Source organism: Eulemur rufifrons, chromosome 29 (genome assembly GCF_041146395.1).
Source record: "Eulemur rufifrons isolate Redbay chromosome 29, OSU_ERuf_1, whole genome shotgun sequence".
NCBI lineage: Eukaryota > Metazoa > Chordata > Mammalia > Primates > Lemuridae > Eulemur > Eulemur rufifrons.
The window spans coordinates 78404598-78430885 of record NC_091011.1 but is presented as its reverse complement, the minus strand read 5'-3'; the positions used below and the strand labels follow the sequence as shown (position 1 = coordinate 78430885).

General features: G+C 35.5%; 1 protein-coding gene across 1 annotated transcript; it reads left to right on the top strand.

Moving 5' to 3' along the window:
• The first annotated feature begins 3108 nt into the window (after positions 1-3108).
• Positions 3109-25337, top strand: ZNF800 (zinc finger protein 800). Its single transcript, XM_069461877.1, has 6 exons — positions 3109-3746; positions 4197-4315; positions 9378-9473; positions 18094-18237; positions 20654-22346; positions 23552-25337. Coding segments are annotated over exons 2-6 (1995 nt in total). The 5' UTR covers positions 3109-3746; positions 4197-4254; the 3' UTR covers positions 23553-25337.
• Positions 25338-26288: the final 951 nt, after the last annotated feature.

Here is a 26288-nt window from a genome sequence, read left to right as displayed (position 1 = left end):
CTTCTGAGCTTAAGGCCTCAAGAGGTCTTACAGCTTCCACTCTTTACTGGCTTGGCACACTTTCACCAGATGAGGAAGCCCAGGCTAGTCTCCTTGAGGATGAAAAGCTACAGGAGAGAGGTCCAGCCCAGAGGCAACACCAACTTCCAGCCATCTAAATACACCCAGTCAAGCCAACAGGTGACTGTAGAAGCTGCATGATTGACACCAGACAAGGCCAGCCCAGATTACTGATCTACAGAAATGAGAGCACATACAATGGCTTTAAGCCACTTATTCTGGCTGGTTTGTTATAGAGCAGTAATATACTTTATATGCATACATATATATGTGTCTGTGATATGTTCTTACCTTGAGGATAAGAGAATTTTAAACTATAAAATGGACTTAAGCATTAAGATGTGCTTCTAGGCTCTTAAGGATCAGAAAGTAATGCTTCAATGTGTTATCTACGTTGCTGCAGTGAAGGATGAAAGAAATGTAGAGATCATTTTTCTGGGATGGTTTGTGTGCATTGTTTTTAGAGGTAAGATAGGGTGGTAATTCTAGATGATGTCCAAAGTCCCTTTAAACTCTAAAGGCCTGTGAAATTTCAATTAAATTCTTGTGATTTAGCAACTCCCTTTTCCACTTCATGAACTTATACACAGCATTTTAATATGTAATACCTTTCACAACTGGCAGGATCTGCTGGCTCATCTTTCACGTACAATGTGATCCTAAACAGCTATGGTATAGTGAAGGCAACAAAGTATAGGTAATACAGCATGATGGCTAAGTTCATGAGTCAGAGCCAAATTGCTTGGGTTCAAATGCTGGCTCAGCTGCCTATCATCTGTAATCTTGATAAGTTATCTAACCTCTTTGCCTCAGTTTCCCCACCTATAGAATGGAAGGATAGCAAAACCACTTTGGACTACTAAAAGGATTAAATGAGTTAATAGTTTAGCTTATAACATATTAACTGCTCAATACATGTCAAATATTAGTATTGTTATTATAGTAGGGAGTAACTGGACCCAGTTCTAGCATGACCGACCTAGGGCCCATCACTTAATCTCTCTGGGTCTGTTTTCCCATCTATAACATAAGGTTGACTAGACCTCCATGGTTTATTTTTATCTTTAAAATTCTGTTACTCGGTATTTAATACTTGTTTTGCTGACATGCACACTTCAGTCTTGTCTCTAATTCTAGTTGTCTAGACAATCTAGCAAGCAATTCTGAGGACCCTCTAGTACTGACCATTTTGAACTGGAGTATAAATAACACTACATTTACTCACAAAATGTTAAAATTTTTTTTACTCACACCTGGTCAGCAAGCAACTCTCACATATCAGAAACAAAGCCTTTTCAGGTGTATGGAAATTTAGAACTGGATATTCACTTTTTAACCTGTGATAAATATTCTTATTATCTAAAAGTAGATCTTCTGCAAATGAAGAAAGTATTTCACTTCAAATTTTACTACTCAATGATCTCCAATGTTGTCATTACTTTTCCTTTCAGTCCTTTTTCACTGCATTTTTTGAGTGACATTCATAATGTATTTAATTTTGTGCTTTATTATTGTTCTATACCATTTTCATAGTATTACAGCCTTTTTGACTTTTAAAATTAGTTTTTCCTCTTGAAGTTTTTGTGCTTAATTTACAAATTTTGCAAAGTATACAAAAGCATAAAGAAAATAAAAATCATGTGCAATTCCACTGCTGTGGCCCCTAGTTAGCAAGTGTCATATTTCAAAAATAGTTTAAAATTTTTATTAGTTAAGCACATTCCATATAACTATTAAACAAAATGTGATTTTTATTGTCTGCATAATGAAGACCATCATATTGAAGTATCATAATATATTTTATGTTGACTTATAAACTGGCATTTCATTATACTTTAGTTTGATGTTGGGTGATGCTTGACAATGGGCCAGATAATACAATCACGCATATTACTCATGTGACTGGTTAGTGTTAATTTTTCTATCCCTTTCTTGTCACCCTCCATAATCAAGCTGCTACAGTCCTCCAAGACCTATGTAAATACTCCATTCAACGTTTTCACAGTAACAAATTTATCACTTTACAAACTTTCCTCTGGATTTTGAAAACGGATTTTGGTGACTCGTAGTTTCTCTTCCAAAGTACACGGAGCCTCTCTCCTAAACTTATTTTTTCAGGACCCTACAAGCTGGCAGCTTGTTAGACAACTGCGAAGATTTTCGGTGAATCTTGGGGAGACGGAGATAAGGCGAATCGGCTTTCTTCGCTCTTAAAATCTCCTGACCGACAGTGGACACATAATTGCTTGACATTACCAGGAGCAAGAATTCTATGTTTCAGGAGTTGGGGAAAAGGCAGCGGAGGCGGCTCCCCAGCCCCCAAGACGCAGCCCTGTTGCAGAATTTGACAGACGACTGTGATCTTCGGGGATTTTCCAAGCAGGACGCGTGCGCCGAAGAGGAGGGAAAGTGCGTACAGCCCACGTGACCCAACTTCACTTTCAGGTCTCAAGAGCTGAGCGCTGCTGAAATCAACACCCATCTGCTACCAATAGCTTGTTTTTTTCCCAAAGGCCTGATAAAGACCCCCCAAGTTCGGGGAGGCACACTTCGAAACTGTTGGCTTGAAAAACAAAGTTCGACTTTTTGCCACTTATAAATGCTCTGACAGCCTTTTCAGGTTCACCACTACTTACGGCTCATAGATCTGCCAACCTCTTCCTACAGTTCTCTCGCGTGCTTTTCCAACCCTCCCAGAGTTTCAGTCCCACTGGAAGGAGAACAGCGAGAGCAACAGTTTGGTGACTGAGGAGCCCGTCTCTATGGCGTGGACACCGCACCGCGTGCCTCACACCTCTCAGCGCGCGCAGCCCAGGGCTTCGGCTCTTGGTCTGCCGGCGGGAGGACGAGCCAGCCCGAGACCCCGCCGCGGTCCCCAGCCACCGGCCCTGACTCCCTCCCCCGCCCGGCCGCGCGCGTCGCCTCCCCACAGGCGGGGGCGCCGGCCGGGCGCATGCGCCGGGCGCTCCCGGGCGTGCCGGCCACACTCCCCCCACCCACTCTGTGAGCTTGTCACTTCCTGCCCTCGCCCCATCTCCGTCCGGGGTCAGTCAGTCGCTCCCTGTCGCTGCCGGAGAGTCTCTGCTTCCCCCTTCCTAGCCGCTTCACGGCGGTAGCTCGGGCTCTCCGGGGAAGGGGATACAGAGAAAGAGAAAGACTGACTTAATAAAGTTTCCTGAAACAACAACTACTACAAAAAGGCCCAAGGTGGGGGGAAACCCCCTTTCTTCCCCGCCCCTCTCCAAAAGCCTGAGGGACCGTTGCAGGTGGAGCGGCGCTGGGGGGAGCCGAACCGCGGCGGCAGCCGTTGCCCCGGCGAAGGGCGCCTCAGGTCTTGCCCGCTCGGGTTCTGGCTCCTTCGGTGGCGGCGGCGGCTACTGCCTGGCGGTTCCTCCTGTCAACTGCCTGCGCCCGCGCGCCGCCCGCCCAGCTCCACAGCGCGGAGGGACGCCGTGAGCCGCCGCCGCAGTCGCCTGGGTCGCGGAGGGACGTGGTGAGCTGTGGCGCTTCCGCGTCAGCGCCGGCGGGGACTCTGGGAGCGCGTCGGGCCCGCACCAGGTTGCCTTCGCGGGCTCTGCGGAGACTGCGCCAAGTGGGGCCCGCAGCCGCCTCCCACGCCAGGCTGTCTCCGCGGCCGCCCGGTCGGCCGGCCGGCCTTCCTTCCGCCTGCCCGCCCTAGGAGTTAAGTAAGTTGGGCGCACTTGGTTGTGGAGACCGGGGCTCCGCTGGGGAGACCCCAACGCACGTGCGTGGCGGGAGGGCGCGCCGTGGGCCAGCCTCGGGCGGGAGCGGCACCTCTGTCGCCCGTGAGCCCGGCTGTGACCGCCGCGCCCCGCGCTTTCCTCTCCGCGCGCTCGCCCGCCTGCCCGGGACGGCGAGGCCGCAGCCGCCCGCGCAGCCGGCCAGGCCTTCGCCCTGCGCTGCGCACCCGATGCGTTTCCGGGTAGGGTTGTGAACCTGTGCGCAGAGTTTGGGCTGGAGAAGGGTTCGTGCGTCTTTCTGCTTTCTTTTTGAGGGGAAGGTGCGGGTCCGTGGGGGAAAGCGGAGGGCGGGTGATGGGAACGCATCTGGAAAATGCAGCCAGAGCCCCCCAGGAAGTTCAGGGTGAGTGAACGGGTTTGTGCTTCTTTCAGCAGCCGCGCCGCAATGAAGAGCTTCTCACAGTGAAGGGAAAGTAGGTCGCGCCCACTGAAAATGCCTTTAAGGGACAAATACTGTCAGACTGACCACCATCATCACGGATGCTGTGAACCAGGTATACCCCTTTTCTTCCCCAGTTACTTTGACCTCCCTCAGAGCCACTCTGCCTTCTGTTTCCTTCTAGTTTCCTTCTCCTCCTGCCCCCGAAGTCATTCCTAAGTAAAGCAGGCTATAATTTTCCCCAGCATAAAACCAGTTATGAAGCTAAAAGCTTGTGCAAACAAGAGGTCTCCCCTGCTTGATCCCTTAAAAAAAGTACTACAAGTGTCACCTTGAATCATTTCCACGAGATCAACCACTCAGTCCTTTTCCCTTTTCTTTCAGGGGACCTGCAGTTAGTAGTATATGCTTTGTGAATGTTTAAAACGGAAGAGAAAGGAAAAGATAGGTAGTAGAATACTAACATTTATCTTCGTGAAGATTGTTTCATTTGAACTTTAAAAATTAAAGTTTCTTAATTTTTGTCAGAGAATAGTGCTGAAAGCCTAAAACTGAGTTTTGTTTGGATTTAAAAGGTTTGTTCAACTCATTGAGAGTGCTAAGTGCAATCTTTTAAAACTTCTTGGACGTAACATATTACAAAATAAAAGAAAAATCTGATTCTTTAGATTGAATACATAAGTATTTCTAGGGTATTTGATTCAGTGGAACTATTTTTTAGTTGAATTTATGAAATGAAAAAGTCGCTTAAAAGAGTCTCATGAAGAATATTAGCAAACTTTAGTTTGATAAATGTGATATGTAAACTCTTGACAGTTTTTGCCACTTAGAACTTTCACGTGATTTGTGACAAACATTTAGAGGTACAACTTAAAAGGGAATCATTGAATACATACTGTCACTAAATAAAGGCTGTGCTATGCTAGTTCAAAGGCAGATGTTTATCATTATTTTTGACTGAAAAGTTACTGGGATTTCTTTTATACTTTTGCTTGCTTTTTGTTGGAGTATTTTAACTGAACTTATATACTTGGGTGTTACCCACAGTAGAGTTCATTTTGGGCAATTTTCTGATTAATGAGAAAAAATGTCATCGGTAAAGGTGAAGAGCTTCTGTTTTTGGAAAACTTTACTATATATGAGAATAAAGTTTGTACTATCACCCTAACTCTACTGTACTTTGCTGAGATCAGTAATAACTTACCTGTACTAATAAAACAGGGAATCCTCTGAGGGATCCAGTTTGTATTCAACTGCCCCTGACCTGTCTAACTTTCAGTACCCTTTTATGGTGGGTATTTTGTGTATTTGAAGTGAAGACATACTGCTTATGTTTTACTGAACATTGGATAGAGTTTGCTTGTTTTGAACTATAAGAATGTGAATGCCTTTTATACTTGTTTTCCACTGACTTTTTAGTTCTAGTTTTTTTTTTCTGAGAACACTTCAACTCATTTAAGTTGAATTAAGTTAATGAAATCATCCTATTTAGGAAGAAGTTTATTTGTTCATTCATTTCTTTCACAAATTATTATTGAACACATCTTGGGTGCTAGGCACTGGCCAAAGCACTGGGGATATAAGTGGTGAACACGACAGTTAAGGTCCTTCCCTCGTAAAACTTTTGAATAGGAAGAGATAGACATAAGTAAGTAAACAAGATAATTTGTGACCGTACCTTATTTAGTACATTCTGGTAATTAAAGTTTTCTAGAGCATTTAATGTCTTTTTAAAGATGTTTTCTGGAGTTGAACTTTTTAATATGTATTGGAATGTTTTTTTTTCTTTTTTCTCCCTGATTAACAAGAAATCAGATAAATTGCATTAATTTAAAATTTTCATTGACTTTTACCAGAAACTTTTCCCATGTAGGTTAATTTTCACACTTACCAGGTCAACAGTAATTATTGTTTACTTGCTTGCTTAGCTAGAATTAAACACTTTCATAGGATTTAGTTCAATGGAAAGCTAGAAGTTTGTTAACTTACAGGGTAGTTCATTGTCATTATTTCAGGGGAAGGTGTGTGCAGAGTGGATGTTTCCAGGACTGAAAGAAATATGGTGTGATAGTTTTTATAAGAGGATGTCCTCAGATGGAGAGAAGATGACAGATATTTGAGAAATTCTTTTAATGGACTCTCTCAAGTGGTCTCTCCTCATTTGGATTATGAACAGTGAGTGGATAAGAACGGTGTATTTCTGAGGAGGCTATTGTGCCTTGATGAGATGGGCCAATTTATAGGGAAGGGTAGTGTTACAAGTCTGTCAGTGTATACAAAGTATTTTCTTAGTTATGTTTTAAGGATTTTTTTTTAATAGAAATTTTCAAATCTTTAAAAATAGATAGTATAAGGAACCCGGTGTAACCATCACACAACTCCATCAGTTATCAGTTTGTGGACAATCTCTTTTCTTCTGTATTCTCCCTTCCCCCCCCCAATTCCCTTCTCTATCCTCCAACTACTGTCTTACCCTCATTACTTATAAGCAAATCCTAGACATCATAAGTAGAAGGATCTTTTAAGGGGCTTGTTTTAAGGTAGGGTAGACCGCTGCAAAAGTGTATATTATATTCTGGAAAGTGTGTTCTTGGAAGGATGTAAGGAAAGATATATTCTGAGGGTTTGGGTTTTTTGGTTGGAGTGAGATCATGTTTTTTAAATGGTCATGTAACCTGGTTGCGTCTGTTCTTGGGAGGGATGATAGGATATGTAAGAAGAAATTTTATAAAGTAGTAATATATAAAGTTTTCTAGAGTTGAAAGTACATTTTCAAATGATCAAAGAATTGTTTCGTAGAGTGGGAGCCACATCAAGTGGATGTGTTCAGGCACAGCTAAGCCAACCCTGGACTTACTTTGAATGTTGTCTCAGGATGTATATCTGTTGTGGTAGCAGTGTTCTGGGGGTGATGGGTAAGAAAATTTTGCTCTAGCTTTAAAATCATGTGCTGTCATGCAGAAGTGGAAGTTGGTGTATTATAGAATGTTTTCTGGAACATATACTAAATGAGGAAAGGGGCTTCAAGGAGAAATCACTATTTTTCTGCATATCCCTCCGTTATTCATTTCTGTTTTTTCATTCTACAATTCTAGAATTCTTGCCACTTTCAGAGCCAGACCTTGAAACGTTTAGTTCTTTACAATTGTGTGGGGTTTCACCCTCTCTTTTGTAGTTATTAGTATTTCTTATAAACAGTTATCAGTTGCTATAATGTATACGTACTGAAAAGAGATCTATCTAATTCAAATAGATATTATCGATCTGTTTTCAAACTTCTATTTTTCTAAGAGGTTGAATTCTACTTCTCTTAGATTTTGAAAAAAGACTTTTCAGTTTTCAGTGTCAGGAAAGCAATTGATTTGTACATGATGATAATGATGATGATAGAATGCTTATTGAGCACTTATATATCCCAGGCTCTGTTTTAAGCACTTTACCTGCATTAGTTCATTTGATCCTTACATAACCCTATGATTTAGATAATTTCATTATCCCTGTTTTAGAGGTGAGAAAAGAGAGATTAGAGAGTTTAATTTGCCCTAGTTGTGTCTTGTAAATGGCAAAAAATAATGTAAATGTAGGTAGTCCAGATCTCGAGTCTTATGTTTTTAATCACTGCAGTTGGTGCCAATGTCAGATGTTCTCAAAATGAGTTTTGTGTCCATGTTCTTAATTCATTTAAAATACCCCTGCAGTGTCTCTTAAGATTAGGGAAATTTTGCTTAATGAAATAACTTGGTCCTAAGACATAGTTCCTCCTGTTTGTGTATAAGGAGCACTAGACTTGAAGCATAAGGGAGAATCTAAGGTTGCATCTATGTACATAGCATGGCAGGCTTTAGCCTCCTGATCAGAAAGCTAAAATGCTCCCCAAACCTAAGTCCTGAAGCAGTAGTGACACACATATTGATGTGACACTTTTCTCCTCACACTTGGTGGTTCTAGGTTATGATGGTAATAGTTGAATAGAACGTTATAGCATATTAAGAAAAGAGGTAATCAAGACGGCCAGCTTTTCTCCACCATAGCCTTCTCTCTTTATTTGATAACTGATGGAAAAACTCAGTTTTCCTTTTCAGTTACCTTGATTCATACTACGATAATCTAATTTATTATATATTTATATTGCTAATCTGAGAATTTTGAAAATAGGGATGATACAGAATTCTGTGTATGAAGATGAAAATTTTTTATTTTTAAAATGGAAAAATTATTTTTAGTTATTATAAAAAGGTATTCTTTCTAAAATGTACACTTCTAAAAGGCAGTAGCAGTAGTGAAGTGTGAAGCAGAAAGTAAATACCATCCTTGTAAACCCACCCATCACAGAACTTTTGTTAAATTTTGTTGTTATCCCTTTAAGATTTTTCTCTTTACATTAGTATTTATACATATACACATAAATATAAATTAAATTTAAGTATTTCAGTATCTAAATATGTATTCATGTAAATGGGATTATATTCTATAACCTGTTTTTGTTGCTTAACAATTATTGCCATACATTTTTTTGTCAATACATGTAGAATTAGCTCATGCTTTTTAACAGCCATGAGTGATTCTGTTATATGGGTATTTCATAGTATATTTAGTCTGGTCCCTATTGAGAGATTTTTAAGTTATTTAAAATTTCTCTCAGTTGTGTATAGTGCTGTGCAGAGTGCTACAGTGAACATTCTTGTACAACCATCATTGTGAACTCTTCCAGTTACTTTCTTGGGCATTGGTTTTTGAGTTTTGCTTTCATAACCGTCCAGAGAGCTGTACCAGATTATCCAGAGGATTTTGGAATGGTTTATGAGGTGTGGCTAGTCAACCATTGCCTTAGAATTTTGATTAAAAATAGTGTTTCCTCTTCGAGGGGAATAAAACGGCAAACATGAAGAATGTGTGCTAAATAATAACAAAATAATAAGGTTTTTGTATTTAAACATAATATCTAGCCTTAATTTAGCCTTTGAAAATAATTTTAGGTTTTTTTCCTCTATTGTTTCATTTTGCCTTAAAAAGATGCTGGTGCATTTTGTATATGTGTGGGTGTGTGTGTATACTCACACACGCAAGTGTGATTGTCCTTAACATAATTGTAGCAAACCATTGTTGTACTTCAAGAGTAAATGATTTAAATAACCCTTTTTTGTGGGGATTGGGGTGGGTGTTTGTTTTCCATGTAGTTTATATCCTGGAACCTGGAGATCCTCCTTTGTTACAGCAGCCACTACAGACATCCAAATCTGGTATTCAACAAATAATTGAGTGCTTTCGATCAGGTATGAATGTTTTAGGATGTATTTCTCAATCTTCATGTAGTAGTTAAAAACTATCTAGAAGTACTTAGAAATAATTTTTAAAAATATTATAATGTATATTTTTTTATACAATACCTTGAATTGTCATATTCTTAAAAAGTGGATGAATAACTATTGACTTGGTCTAGATATTCTTCTTAGTGCTGTGTATATTAATTTTAAAATAAATTTGTTTAGTATAGCTTAAAGAAATATGTGGTATATCTGTTGGCAAAGCACTTCTTAAAGATCCGTTGTTATCCTTTGGTGTGGTTTTTATAAATTCTCAAAAGACAGTAAATTATTCTGGAGCTTTATAAGCTTTGACACAGTAGATTGTTTACTCAGAATGTCTGAGATGTTGCTTGTTTTAGATTAATTACCTTATCATCTCTGCTTATGTGATTCATCTCCTGCCTAACACTAGAGTTTCTATATATTTAATAGAGCACAAGATAGAAAAAAGACATAGTCCAGCCCTGGTAACTTCAGATACATTTGTTTAGTTTTTATTTCCATTAGCTTATTAAAACAATTGGCTATATAATAAATAAATTTGTATAGTTGCAGTTCAGCAAATAGGTGTTATGACATATAAATGATTGAGAGCTGTTAAAACTCCTATGTTTTCAGTGAAATCTTAGGTTCCTGTGATTCTTATGATCCACTTGTCCACCTCTTGTAGATTTGGCTCTTCTGACATTACAGACTATTCAGTCAAATATGAGCAAACAAATAAACATGACTGATGATGCCTAACCAATGGACACTTAAGGGATTAGAATGTCTTGTCATTATTATTTTTTTTTTTTTTGAGACAAAGTCTCGCTCTGTTGCCCGGGCTAGAGTGCCGTGGCATCAGCCCAGCTCACAGCAACCTCAAACTCCTCCTGGGTTCAAGCGATCCTTCTGCCTCAGCCTCCCGAGTAGCTGGGACTACAGGCACGTGCCACCATGCCTGGCTAATTTTTTCTATATATATTTTTAGCTGTCCAAATCATTTCTTTCTGTTTTTTAGTAGAGATGGGGTCTCTCTCTCTCTTGCTCAGGCTGGTCTCGAACTCCTGACCTCGAGCGATCCTCCTGCCTCGGCCTCCCAGAGTGCTAGGATTACAGGGGTGAGCCACCGCGCCCAGCCTCTTGTCATTATTTTAAAGCTATTACCTTAATGAAAATTTTCTGAGTTTCAAAGGAAAAGATAATTTATGTGTAACTATTAATAGTTGTATTGATGAGAAATTTCTTTTTAAAATTATTTTTAAATTTGAAATTTTTAATGATTATGGGTACATCATAGTTGTATATACAGGGTACATGTGATGTTTTGATACAGCCATACAATATGTATTAACCAAATCAGGGTAATTGGGGTATCCATCAGAGAAATTTCTCAAGATGCTTGTTTTTAAATTGTAGTAAGGAGGGAAAGCATATATTTGCTTTACTTAAGGATTCTTAGAAATAAATTGGCCCTTAATCTAAATTAAAAATTTTTTCTCCTCTGACTTTTTAAGATCTGTTTCTTAGACTTTTCATCTTAGTCCTCATGACATTGCTTTTATATGTATTTAATTCAGTAAGTATTCAGTGTATACCATGTACGTATCCATGTGTTGGACAGTAGTATAATCTATTTTAGGGTATTTTTTTTTGTTTTTTACTTTTGATAATTGCCCTTGGTTAATAGAAATAATTTCTATGTCAAGTTCTCTTATGATAAATACAATTAAAATAAAATTTTACTTATTAAGGACAGTATTTATATTTCTGGCATAACAAGAATGGTGTCTGTTTATTTTAGCTACTTCTAGAATAGAGATTAAAGTTCTTTTTGTTTTTTTTCTCATACCATGGAAATGAGGGTAATAGCTTTTTTACATTGAGTCATATTACTTGTTATAAGTTTGTTTTTCAAAATTCATAATTTGGAGTTATTTCATACTGCTTTAGTTTATTATAGTGTTATTTGATGAAGAAGGTAGACTTGATTAATTCATAAATGCTTTGACTTATTAAAAAAATGCCTTCTTAATAAGATCTTGTACCCAAAATTAGTGTACAGAATTTTAAATTTTGGAAGATAAATATTTAAGGCTGAATTGTTTTCTTATTTCATTGTGGTCATAATTGGTTTTCTGTGTTTGCCATTTTTTTGCTATCTAAGCTAAAGAAGAGAGACAGTGAAACAGGTAATCTGAAATGGTACAATTCCAAAGCCATTTATGTTTATATTTTGAAATATGTTCTTTTTAAAATGTCCCTAGCAAATTTGCCTTTTGAGTTATTTTTTATATAGGCAAATTATGAAAATACTATTATTTTAATTGTCTAAGTACCCAACAGTGTAGAGATGATTTAGCAATATGCTGAGCAGCACAGAGGAACTAATTGGATTAAAGAAAGAATTCTTTACTACTGTGTCCTATAACTAAAAAGTTTTAATTTCCTCAAGATAGTAATCTCTTGCATATCTGGACAATCAAAAGTCTACTAAGGTGGTTGTTCTTTAGCACTAAAGTATTTAAGTTGAGACTGACTAAAACCTTGGGAGAATGGTTATGGAAATTTGGGCCACGTAACTTAGGAATTGAGATCTCTTCTAACACTGAGACTGTCAGTTCCTCCCTGTTCCACTCTGCTTCCAAGCACACCCTCAATGATTCATCTATTTCTAGTCCCTTTCCATTATAACTAGGTCACACACATTGCATTTAAAGAACTATCCTGGTGGTGCCAATATCTTCAACAGATATTTGAAGATAGAACTCTAAAGTCCATGCTTTTGTTCTTGTTAACCTACAGTGGCTAAATCAGGTTGGGCTGTAGTAATATGTTAGAATATCTACCTTTATCTTCAAGCTCAGATGGTTTCTTTAGCTACTGTATCATCTCTATTTGTCTCACCTTTTTCCACCTACACTGGGCTGTCCATGACCTGGTATTACTTCCTGTCCAAGCTGGAAGTTCATAAAAGGTTTCTGTCTGAGGAAAGAGTTGACTCATTTTTAAGGTCCACCAACTGTGTATGCTATACTGAGTGCTTGACCAATTTTAACCCATTCTCTTTGCCTTACACTTCAGTGTTTACTTTGTACTATCTTCTTGGCTTTAAATTGCAAATTCTTCTCAACCTCTGGTATCTCTTTATTTCTGGCTGCTTGACTTGGAAATTACGTTATATAGATTTTTTTATAATAAGTAATATGTACCTGTGGTTTTACAAAAATAATAAAGTATGAGAGGGTGTAGAGCAAAAAGTAAGTCTCTATCCTATTCTGTCTTCCTGCTCCTCTTTGCTCAGGCAACCACTGCTACGTGGTTTATGTGTCTTCTTCCAGAGACCTTTTATACATGTACACATATATATCTCTCATTTTCTTCCCAATATACATGGTAGCCGACTCTGCACACTCTTGTGTACATTTGCTTTATTAACTGTAGATTCGACTATTGTTTGACATCAGTCCTTAGATAGTGCCTCATATTTTTTTAGAAGACTGCCTGTTTTGCATCTGCAGATTTTCTGCTCTGAAATCTCTGATGATTGGCTGACTTGAGACCTGCTGTTTGCTCTGAATTCCTAGGTTCTGGTACTACCTGGACTATACCCTCCCCTTTGTGGAGCCTTGCGTTGGCTGTGTTAGGATCACATCTGTGATTTGGTATTTTCAGAGTTTCCTCCTTTCTGTTAACAATTTCAGTTTATCTTCCTTCCTCCTTGACTTCCCCTCCCAAACCAAATCAAAACAAAAATTTTGAATAATAAAAGGTATACTACCTTTGGATATTTGTTAAATATCTTTTATGTATTTATTAAATTGATTTAATTGAATTTAATGTTTTCTTAGTCTCTTAATCATCTGGTAGACGCAAAAGATCCGTGGAATGCCCTAAGGTTAGAAACAGAAAAATGGGGGGAAAAGAAAAGGATAATTATTTGGTCTAGTATTCAAAACTAGTCTTTAATGGGAAGTTGACATCATGTTTTTAAATTCTTGGTAATATTGTAAGAAGAGAAAATATATAATATTGTAGAAAAGAGATTCTTCATATAGAATATATTAGTCTACAAGGGATGCTATCTTTTTTGATTCTTAGGGAGGAATGAATTTTAACTTTTCTTTTATAGTATGATAATGAAAAATGAAAATGAGCTTTTTGTGATGTTTGTTCTTGTCATAATCTTCTTAAATTTAGGTTTGGTCATTTACCTTCTTAGACTTTTTTTTCCTTACTGCTTAAAGCCACGTTAATAGCAATTAGTGTAAACTGTGACTGAATGGTGATGTCTCAGTCCTGACTCTGTAGGCAAAAGCTTAGGATGGAAGTATGATTTATCTGAGATTCATAGGAGAGTACCATATTGTTTGATGGATTTTTTTTTTTTGGTTGTTGTAGGAAATTTAAAATGGGATAATTAAAAACATAAGTTTGTTTGATTTGTTTTCTTACATTAATCTTCAAAGTATATCATCTAGGGCTGTGTTCCTAGGAAGACAGCCATTGATATTAGTCTGTGAGTTTCTCAGAGGCACAGACCATATCCTTCACTTTCACATTTCTCTCAGTAACATTGTGCCTGGTATTTAAGAGATGCTCAATAAATGTTTGTTAGATTAAACTAAAAGATTCACCGAGTAGGCAGTGTTCTAAAATAATTTTATTCTACTTACAAATTTATTGTGGTATGTGGCAGTGTTCCATAATTAATCTAGTTATTTTTTTTTAGCCAACCCTTACAGGTGGTAGTTCTAAGATAACAGTTTCAATTTTCTTACGTTTTCTTTGTATCTTTGAATACTTATGTTAAGGGATGATCAGTTAGAAATTTCCTTCAGGAGTTTGGACCAGGAATATTGATTTGCTTGCAATGTTGGGATGATACTGTGGCCAGTCATTCTAAAGAAGATTGAGCTAATGTATGAGCCAGCAATCGGCAAGCGGTATACCATTTAAAAAGCATTCCTGCCATAGGTTACAATGGTCATTGACCAGAATGTCAGTGTGTTAAGGGAAAAAAATGAAAACTTATCTTTGTCTAGCACAGAAGAGTTAAAATATTATGTCATGTTATAAAGTGACTGCCATCTAACCTAATGTAAAATTGAATACTAATTCCTTTTTAAAAAATTGTTTAAACATTTTCATCAGTATATGCAATGTGTTTGCCATTAAAGAATAGCACAGGATAAACCCTTGGTGAAGTTAAACTAATTTTTATTGAGCATCTATTAATGTGTGAGAATCTGGGATACACACTAATTAATTAATCTTTAGCTATCAAAAGCTTTGCCCTTTGGAAAACTGGTTTTTTGAAAGGCACTGATGGATGATGAATGTAAATAGTAAATAGTGACTTCTAAGGTAATTTAAAAACCTAAGACAAGAAAGAGCAAAATAGGAAAATGAATAATTGGGAGGAAGGCAGCATGGCTCTCTGATTCTCAGGATGAAGAGCTAGGGAAGAACTTTATGTTGCTATCTAGATGACCACATCTGTTGTCTCAGGTGACAGGAAGTTTTAGGTATTGACAGAGGCACAGTAGATTGGCTGTGTCTAATTGTAAGTGAGCATAACAATCAGAAAATGGTAGCTGATTTTGAATAAAGCCATTCTATCCCCATGGGAAAAACATAACAAACCTTAAATGGTGACTGAAACTAACTTAGGGAAAAGCTTTTATTGTCTGTATTTATGAAGTGGGACACATCTTATTTTTCTCATTTGTAAAATGAGTAAGTAGAATTAGAAAATCTTTTAAGGTACCTTTTTTGATTCCCCAGTCGACTTCGCATAGATTGAAAAAATCTTATTTTTAGAGAAGGTTTTTTTTTTAAAACGTAGATCTCTCTATTTGTTATTTAACATATGCCAATCAAGCATTATCCTGAGGGCTGGGAATACAATGGTGAGGATCAAAGATATCTTTTTTGTTCTGGATCTTGCAGTTTAATGGGGATATAGAAAAGTAATTAATTACAAGATAGTGGGATAAGCTGGTGTAGATGTATTGGGTGCCATGGGAGAATAGGTGAAATATTTTTAACAACAACAACAAAAAAATAGGTCAGTGACATCTTCCTGGAGGAAGTAACATCTAACCTGGGATCTGAAGGATTACTAGAAGTAAGCCAGACCAGGAAACTGGGAGGATGTTATAGTCAGAGAGAATAAACATAGGTGAAGACCTGAAAAGTGAGGGATAGAGAACATTTGATATCCTGCATCAACAGTAACTGTGTGTTGTGTGGTGGGGTAGGGAAAACATTTGTGATTGATAATTAAGATTTGTTAGTTAAGGTTAGAGGCAAATACTTCTTTTTGGATGTTTATTGGGAATAAATATACATTATGAATAAAACTAACTGTATAACTAGGACTAATTAAGAAATTGATAATTTTTTTTTATTTTTCTGTGATTGAGAACCTGTCAGACAAAGAAATATCCCTGATTTAGGGATGCAGTCTTATATTTTTACACTTGGCTATTTTTTATGTATTAATATAACCTCATGTTGTTTACAGACTGATTATTTTATAATTTAAATCTACTACTATTTTGAATTCTTCAGTTGAATTCTTAAACCTAGTTCAGATTATTTTCTGTGTTCCTCATCAATCTTTTTTGACCATCATTAAAGGCAGAATTGAATCTATAGTATGGGTCTAGCAGGCCTTTTATTTTAGAATCAAAGTGAAAAAATTTCCTGTTTTCTCCCGACTGGTATTATATTCAACTACACTTTCTGAGAACTATATATAGATTAATTACAGAGGCTTAGCTAAAGCATTTATATAATCAGTCTGCCTCTCACAGTTTGTCAATCACTTATGTGGTTAACTGTGAACTAAATATATTAGCAGTCTATTGCCAAGTTATTTTGTAATATGAGCTGGCTTAGAGAAATATATATGAGAATTTACTTTCATATGAAGAATAATAAGTTACTCTCTGAATCTTTTTAAAGTTATGTTTTCTGATTTTGTGGTAATAAGATGTAGTAGAATAAACGTAAATTTGGATTTGGGAAATGGTGGAAATTATTTTATATATACATTTTTTCTAGTAGAAACCCAGGTGTATAATTTAATTTTCTAGGGATATAGGTTCATATTTTCTTTCATAAGTCTTCAAGATAGATTTGGTTAGTTCTGTTTTACAAGCTGGATAAACCAAAGTGAAAAGATCATATGGCTCTTTAAAATCACACAACTAGATATCAGATTTGGAATATCTAAAGATAGTGAAGTTCTGATAACTTGGTAATCAACTTTTTTTGCAGAATTTTTCAGGGCTAACCTATCTTCAAATTGATGATAAAATACACTTCAGAAATTAAATGTAATCAGATTGCAAAAGATTGAATCAGAGCTATTTAACTTTTACAGACCCTACAGTGTTATACTAGTAAGATAGTTTATACTCTTTAGTAGTCCCAGAGATTAATAGTCAAATGTTTGTTGAATGACAGAACACTTTGTACCTAAATAATCTTAAGGATGTTTTCTGAGGCACTTTGTTCTTTTCCTGTTTAAGTCAATATATTATCACTTTTATTTGAGGGAACTACAGGCACGTTATTTAGTAAAGCGCAGCAGATTAATTTTGTCAATTTAGCTGTGGCAAAGACCTGTAGAAAGTAGTTACAAAAGACCTTCCATTTGTTTTATTTCTGGTGGATGTTTTTATTTAAAGATTGATGCTTGTCATTTATTTTTCTCTGCCTAAAGATCTTCCGTCATAGTGGTTAAATTACCTAGATCAGTAGCATTTCTTCAACAGATTCTTAATTGAATATTATTAGAACACTTTGTACTTGTAAATAATACAGGCTTGGTCTTGGCTGCTTTGGGGTTTATAATCTAGTAGAGCAGACAGTCCTTAAACTAGTAATAATGTCAATAATTAATTACAATTGGGGTGTTTTAAGGGAGAAAGGCTTTGAATACATTTATAGTACTATCAAGAGGCCTAAGCAAAATTCAGAATTATCTCTCAGTATATGGACAAAGATTTTCTGCTATCACACTGAATAGCCATAATCCCATATTGACCCATAACCTGAAGTAGTTTGAGCTGAATTTAAAAAGAAAAGTCACAGGCAATGATATGATATAGTTTTCACCTTCTTTAAGGAGTCATTGGAAAATGTATTGTAAAACTTCTTCTTCATTTCCTAATGCAGAAAAGAGTTGAAAGAGCTAGCCAGAAAACTTGGCAGAGAGAGTGTTTCTGCCCTACTCTGGATCTATTGAATCGGAATCTCTAGGGGAGATTGCATACATCTTTGTTCTCAGCTCATTGTAATGATCAACCAGATGTTGGAACCACTGCCTTGGGATATCCTAAGAATTGATTGACTGCTGAAATGGAAAAAGGGCATCAATTTTAGCTGTCCTAATTTCCAAATGATAGTAAGATTCTGCTTAGAATTTAGTTTATAACTTAGTTCTAAATATACTGTGGTAGAAATTGGCAATACCTGTATTTTGTTTTCAAAGAGTAGCTGTGCTTTTGGATTGTCAGCAGGGGTTGCTGAGTATAAAAGTGCATGTTAAAGGTACCTCCTATGTTAAGTTTTTCTTTCTTTTTCCCCTCAGGAACTAAACAACTTAAACATATTTTATTAAAAGATGTGGACACTATTTTTGAATGTAAATTATGCCGCAGTCTCTTCAGAGGATTACCAAATTTAATTACCCATAAAAAATTCTACTGCCCACCAAGTCTCCAGATGGATGACAGTAAGTTTTATTCCTATATTTACTCATGCATTTTATAATTTTCTTATACTGTATCTATGCATTTTGCATTAAAATGGTGTGATATTTAGTTTAGAAAATTTAATGATGGAGAATAAAATTAAATACATGACTTAGTACTAATATTCAGTTTCTTAGGTAGACACTTTCATATCAATACTTTCCATTTGGATTTTCCTAAGGATATCATGTAAGAGGTTAGATTTAAGACTATATTTATTTGTATTAAAATATTGGATATTGTTTTTGAATGTTTATGTGGGCCATGTAGTTTATATTACTTTTTACTTCTTTCATAACTTGTTACCAGATTTAATTGATCACTTATGTAGATTGCCCTTAAGTAAATGAGAAGGCTGGAAATAAAGAGAACAAAGGATTAGTAAATTAGTTGATTTCTTGGGAATGGTGGAGAGCATTATAAAATCTTTATTAATCTCTGTAGCATTTTCTAGGTCTTGATTTGAAGATCAGTTTTGTTCTCAGAGAAATTGATTTAGATGAGTCATTTTATCAGAAATTAAAACAGATTTTGTCACAGGCTAATTTGAGATGCAAAATAGCTATATGTGACAAAGGCAGGTAGACTAATATAAAGTCTTTGTAGAACCAGATGTTTATTGAGTTAAGTGTATTGTCCCTGTATGATTAAGTTAGCAGTATATGTAATGGTATTCTTGCTCTAAAGAATTAATGTAGATTTTAAAAAGTATTTTAAGAACGTGTTACTTCATTATTTTTTTGTTTAGGGATTTAACTCTCTGTGGACTTAAAAAATATAGAACAACCTTTGTCAGTCTAATACCATAGGTGCATTATGGATTTTGTACATTTTTTAACTTAACCTTTTTGGGATGGGCATGAAATGCAATGTCCACATAACAAAGTATGGCTTTAATTATTATAATGAAGCTGGATTAAAGTATATTATATAGCATAGATGAAACAAAAATTTCATATTTGGAAACTTTTCCTACTGCTGTTTAATCTTACTATACTTCTTTTTACCATTGAGATATAAATTAAAAGGCAGTCCCTAGAGGTTAGTTTCTAATGTAACCTTTTAATTAAAGTACTGGTAGAAAATTAGTTTATTGGATAGGCATGGTGGCCAATAAACTAATCCTAGCACTCTCGGAGCCTGAGGTGGAAGGATCACTTGAGCTAATGAGTTCGAGACCAGCCTGAACAAGAATGAGACCCTGTCTCTACAAAAAACAGAAAAATTAGCCGGGGATGGTGGCATGCACCTATAGTCCCTGCTACTTGGGAGGCTGAGGCAGGAGGATCATTTGAGCCCAGGAGTTTGAGGTTGCAGTGAGCTGTGATGACACTGCTTACTCTAGCTGGGGTGATGGAGTGAGACTCTGTCTCAAAAAAAAATTATTTTTTGGTAGTTATTCTTTGTTATTTTTAGTTGTAGAGTAATTTATAGAGTAAAATAGATAAATGGATTTGCCTAGATTATGTACTCTTCTTGGCAATACTCATTCTAGAAATATGGAAGTTTTTCTTATATGTACTACTTTATTCATTTTAAAAAGAAAGATGACTAGTTTAGAAGAGCTATATATAATGAATCTCATTTCCTGGTTTCTAAATAGGTATCGGATTGGTGCTAGATTTGTAGCTAGATTTTAGAGTTTATGTGGAAGCATAACCAATATTGGACCACTCTTTTACAGTAGGATATTTGGTGGATGCCTATAGAGTGTATAATGATTATGCAAGTAAATAAAACTAGCTCTGTTCTTGGACTAAATCTATAGTTTGTAATCATTTATTTTAGTAAAATTGTGTCACATTAAGAAAGCATGTAATAGTACTGAATTTAGCAAATGCTTCTGTATATCATGTGCTTAATATTTATGTATTTGCTTATAAATCTTTGTTTTTTCATTTCCATAAAATGTTCAAATAGACTAGGTTAGATTATGGATTAAATTAATAGGAATGCTGTTATGTTTTCTAAAAAATATCATTTTTATTTATGTAGTGACATTCTTCATAATTTTTTGTCCATCCTGGGTTATGAGTTGCCATTTGCTTGCTAGTCTAGAGCTTTCAGACTAAAAATATGAAGTACTGTTTTTATTAAGATACCTAAGTGCTTATATATTTTATATTAAGGGCACTTAAAAGCATAAGTAGCTCTTCAGATTGCACCTATTTCTTAATATTTGTCTATCATGGTGAGAATTTAAAGGTAATTTTAGCTTAATTAATACTAGTTTTTCTCTTCATAAAATACTGAAAAGTAGATAATGTTCTTATAAAACTAAATTCTAACCAGGAATATAATAAAATTTAAGGTAGAGGTTCATAATATATTTAAAAATATTAGAGGGCTAGAGCAGGCTAATTATTTAAGATTAAAATGTTGTTTTCTTCTTAACAGACCTTCCTGATGCAAATGATAAGCAAAGCCAAGCCATAAATGATCTCCTAGAAGCCATATATCCAAGTGTGGACAAGCGAGAATATATTATTAAGCTAGAACCTATAGAAACTAATCAAAATGCAGTGTTTCAATATATTTCAAGGACTGATAATCCTGCTGAAGTCACAGAGTCAAGCAGTACTCCTGAACAAACCGAAGTTCAAATACAGGAAACTAGCACTGAACAGTCTAAAATAGCACCAGTTACAGATACAGAGGTGGAAACTGTAGAGCCCCCTCCTGTTGAGATTGTTGCAGATGAAGTTGTACCTGCATCTGATGAACAACCTCAGGAATCACAGGCTGACTTGGAAACTTCTGACAATTCTGATTTTGGTCACCAGTTGATATGTTGTCTTTGTAGAAAAGAATTCAATTCTAGACGAGGTGTTCGTCGTCACATTCGAAAAGTCCACAAGAAAAAGATGGAAGAACTAAAAAAGTACATCGAAACACGAAAGAATACAAACCAGTCCTCTAAAGGACGCAGTAAGAATGTTCTAGTTCCATTAAGTAGGAGTTGTCCTGTATGTTGTAAATCATTTGCTACAAAAGCGAATGTAAGGAGGCATTTTGATGAAGTTCATAGAGGACTAAGGAGGGATTCAATTACTCCTGATATAGCAACAAAGCCTGGGCAACCTTTGTTCCTGGATTCTATTTCTCCTAAAAAATCTTTTAAGACTCGAAAACAAAAGTCGTCTTCAAAGGCTGAATACAATTTAACTGCATGCAAATGCCTCCTTTGCAAGAGGAAATATAGTTCACAAATAATGCTTAAAAGGCATATGCAAATTGTCCACAAGATAACTCTTTCTGGAACAAACTCTAAAAGAGAGAAAGGCCCTAATAATACTGCCAACAGTTCAGAAATAAAAGTTAAAGTTGAACCAGCAGATTCTGTAGAATCTTCACCCCCTTCCATTACCCATTCTCCACAGAATGAATTAAAGGGAACAAATCATTCAAATGAAAAAAAGAACACACCGGCAGCACAGAAAAATAAAGTTAAACAAGACTCTGAAAGCCCTAAATCAACTAATCTGTCAGCTGCAGGTGGCCAGCAAAAAACCAGGAAACCAAAACTTTCAGCTGGCTTTGACTTTAAGCAACTTTACTGTAAACTTTGTAAACGTCAGTTTACTTCCAAACAGAACTTGACTAAACACATTGAGTTGCACACAGATGGAAATAACATTTATGTTAAATTCTACAAGTGTCCTCTTTGCACTTATGAAACTCGTCGGAAGCGCGATGTGATACGACATATAACTGTGGTTCATAAAAAGTCATCTCGCTATCTTGGGAAAATAACAGCCAGTTTAGAGATCAGAGCTATAAAAAAGCCGATTGATTTTGTTCTAAATAAAGTGGCAAAAAGAGGCCCTTCGAGAGACGAAGCAAAACATAGTGATTCAAAACATGATGGCACTTCTAACTCTCCTAGTAAAAAGTATGAAGTAGCTGACGTCGGTATTGAAGTAAAAGTCACAAAAAACTTTTCTCTTCACAGATGCAATAAATGTGGAAAGGCATTTGCCAAAAAGACTTATCTTGAACATCATAAGAAAACTCATAAGGCAAATGCTTCCAATTCACCTGAAGGAAACAAAACCAAAGGCCGAAGTACAAGATCTAAGGCTCTTGTCTGGTGAGGAACAGTTACAGAGTTTTGCTTTTTTGCCCCCATCGAACTAAAAAAAAAAAATCATTTGACCATAATTTATAGCTGGTTCCATTTTAACACGTTTACTTCCATATATCTTATGGCATTGGGAACTGCAAGGGTAATGTGCATATTGCATTTACCTCTTCAGTGACCTTTATTCCAGTGGCTTGGGAACAAAAGTTAACTTCAGAACTTATCTTCCACAGGACAATGCAATGTAGTTGTAGGTAGATGGCACAGGGTCAGTGCTTTCCTTTTAATGTTGTAAAATATATACATTTTTATTGGCTTATGTTTACAATAGAAGTCTTCTGTTTAACTAACTTTGCACAGGTTTAATTTAATTCAGTGACTTAGTCTACTAATTAATGCATTGTAGGAAAGTTAAATATATTAGAATGAATTTGTGAAGGTGATAATTATAGGAAAAAAATTTTTTGAGGGACTGTAATTATTGTAAAAATTAATCTGTGACGGCTAAATAAAGTGCTGCACTCAGAAAAAAAATTCCCAAATTGAATTTAGAATGATTAGCATTTATTATTTACTTTTAACATAGTGCTTCCAAGCAAAGGGGAAAAGTTGGTAAACAAATGTTTGGATTTTTTTCTCCTTGGGAGTGTGTGTTAGTTACTGTTGGAAACAATGATTACTTAGGTCCCAGTTACTCTTATTTTTTCCTTTCTGTTTAATGAACTCTTTGGTGATCATTTCAACATAGTTAATAGTATTATTAGGGATTTTTTGTGTGTGGTTATGTGTTACAAGAAAAGTAAAATTCTTGTTCGGAAGAAATAAAAAGATTACTTTTTTTTAGAAGGTTTTAGAACAAATGTAGACTTTTGAAATGCAATACAAAATAAGGAGTAGATCCCCTGTACTTGTTTTTGCAAGTCTACATCCATTTTAAAAGTTTACCTTCAGTACTATTGTTCGTTGCATTAAGACATTTAATGTATTTAATGAATATTAAATTAGTTTCAGATTCAGGTTCTAATGCAAAATACTTAGTTTTGAGTGCTGAGTAGGTTAAATGTTGTGGTTTGATTAGCACACATTTTTGTATTTGTGTGGAAAACTTGAGATGAAACCATCCTTTAGAAGTCATTTACTATTGATTGTTTAATTTAAAAACAAGGTTTTATTGGTAAACTCAAAAGTGTTCATTTATTCCTATTTCTCCTCAGATAACTTCAAGTGATGTACGAAAAGGTTTGGAGTTCATTTTTGTGGAAAGACTTTAAATTGGTGTTAGAACCACTAAACGCCTTCAAATGGTACTATGAGGAAAAAAAAGAAAAACATTTTCATAAATATTCAACTGTAACTGCTGTTTTCTGTCTAAAATAATAACCATCTAACCACTTGTTTCTAAGTCACTGCCTATTCCAGCACTTTGAAGTAGCTGTGACATTACATACCATCATTACAGTCCATCAGCTAACCACCCTTGACCTTGTGTATTTGGTCTACAGTTTCTACAAAAATGTTGCAAATTTTATTTTCCAAACAATTTGTTGATTAAAGGGATCAAGAACTTGGAGAAAATATCAATTTTTAATTGACAAAGACTATCTTAGTGACTTTAGTTTTGTTTCACTTTATTTGGCAAAATTTTCATCTGGATTGTATAGAAATATGATTTTCTAGTGAGTGTATGCTAGGAAAAAAAGATAAATTAGTACCAACATATTATAAATATTTAGCCTACTAAATATTTGTAATAATTTTTACATCCATTTATTTCTAACTTGTTCTCTGCAGCACATAAGTGTTTGAAAGTTTCATTCTAAAAGATATACTACAGGAAAGTTCCAGTTCATTTTCATGCATGGATCATTACATTTTTCATTTGTAAACATCTGAGGTTTTTATGAAAATTAAACATTCCCCTATTTTTCTTTGAATTTTATACAAAGCACTTTAATGATAGATACAACCTTATTTTTCAGTTTCTTTTTTTTTTTTTTTAAAAAGACCACACATTTGATATGCTAATATGAAGGTAGCAGATAGCTTACTGATATTTTATGGATGCAGACAATCCATGCACAACCACTTCTTATGATACTAGTTTATTTCTTTAAATATTGCTAAAAAAGGAAGATGCGGGTGTAAACCCTGATTTTTTTTCTCCCAAGAAAAATCTTAAATGACCACTTTAGATAATATTTGATTCCTACTGTAAAATTTAGAAAATAATGAATTCTTGTGCATTTTTGTAATCAAGATTTTAGGAAAAACAGAAGTACATCTATCTTTATGAAATTTTGGGCAGGTTTTTATGTATCAATATTTTGTACTTTTTAGGGACTATTTTATTTTTTAGATTTTGTGTCAAATTATAATTTTAAAAGGTACAGCAGAAAATATACCATGTTTTTATATAGATTTATACCTGTATTTAGGAGGGACCCTGTCCATCTATATACTTTTTGTATAAAATTTTAAAATGTTGAAGATCCACAAGGTCTTAATAAAATGATTCTATAGCTAGAAAAACATTTACCCTTCCCAGTGCTTTGCACTAAAATATACTGTGAAAGGAAACTAGAAAGACTGTAACTGTTGCTGGAAATGTTCTATATTGAATGTACATGCTCTTGTTGGAAAAATGTACTATATGTGATGGAAATAAACCAGACTCAAAGTTATTTCAGCTAAATGTGCTTCAACAAAGGTGCATTGGTTGAAACTTAAATGTTTTATTATCACATTTAAACTTATTTAGTGACTATGAGCAGCTACACTTGAATTATATCCTGATAGTTTTATTTTTAAGAAATAGAGTAATAATTTCTCTTTAATTTAAAAACAGATTTACTTTTTCCACATATGGAAAATTTGTACTTGTAGGTCTAACTTTAATGACTAATAGTATAATATATTTAGAGAACTAAATGTGTAGGTGGTATTTCATTTATAAACCATCTTCATTAGTTGCACATTATTAAACCTGTATGTTTGACTTTTGCAAGGTGTTATCTTTTATGCATTCCTACACACAAGACATATTCCAAAGATGTTTTCCAGACTGAGTACCTATAACTAGTGAAAAGATAGGAGGATTCCTAAAAAGCTTGGGGTAGCTCTTTCTGGCATCCTCTCATCTGTATGTCGGCCTTTTCCTTTCTGCTTACTTGTTAAATACTGTAGGAAAGAAAGAAAAATTGCCTGATGTTGGAGGAAGGGAGCCCAATTGGCTGAAATTCTCTTGCTCCAAACACCTGTTTCTACAGGATCATTCACAGTATGTCTTCTCTGTAATAATTCTAGGGCCAAAGAACAGGAGTTTAGAAGGAGGAGATGGAAATTCCAGGGACTTTCAAAAGATTTCATCTGGGTTATGTAGAAAAAATAACACTTTGTCGAGACTTGTCTCAATTAGAAGGGCCTAGAGAGATTGGGAACATTTTATCATAATAGCTGAATTAATGGATCATGGCAGACATAAGAATTAGAGGCTGAACTGGAACCAGTTTAGAAAAGTATAACAAACAAGAAGTTATTAGCAAGTGTTTGTTCTTCTTATTCCTTTCTGGTCTTCATCTTCCTTACTTTTTTGTTTTATTTTGACTTTTGACCTCTTGTCATTTCAGAGGCTTAGGCTTGAGGCTCGAAGAGGCCTAAGAAATTTGTGCCAGCAGCTTTTCTGCATGTAGGCTTTATAAGCAAATATTAAGATGACTTTTTATTGTTGTAGTGAGGAGTAATTAAGCAGATAAAGAGTCACCAGAAACTGCTTACTTTATATTAAGACCTATCTCTGGCTACAAATTATATCCACCTTTGCTGTTATTTGATCTATTAGAGTTTTTCTATAGAATTCAACTTATATGTCTTCCTAAAGGTACTTTCCATTCTTAAGTGTGGTGAAGGAGGAGAAACAATAATAGGTATAGCTTGCACTTCAACTTCATAAAT

Bases quoted from the DNA above. Each gene is read 5' to 3' on its own strand.
- ZNF800 (XM_069461877.1), top strand. From the start codon at position 4,255: ATGCCTTTAAGGGACAAATACTGTCAGACTGACCACCATCATCACGGA. The intron at 4,316-9,377 runs GTATACCCCTTT...TTTTCCATGTAG, and splicing joins TCACGGATGCTGTGAACCAG to TTTATATCCTGGAACCTGGA. The intron at 9,474-18,093 runs GTATGAATGTTT...TTTTCCCCTCAG, and splicing joins AATTGAGTGCTTTCGATCAG to GAACTAAACAACTTAAACAT.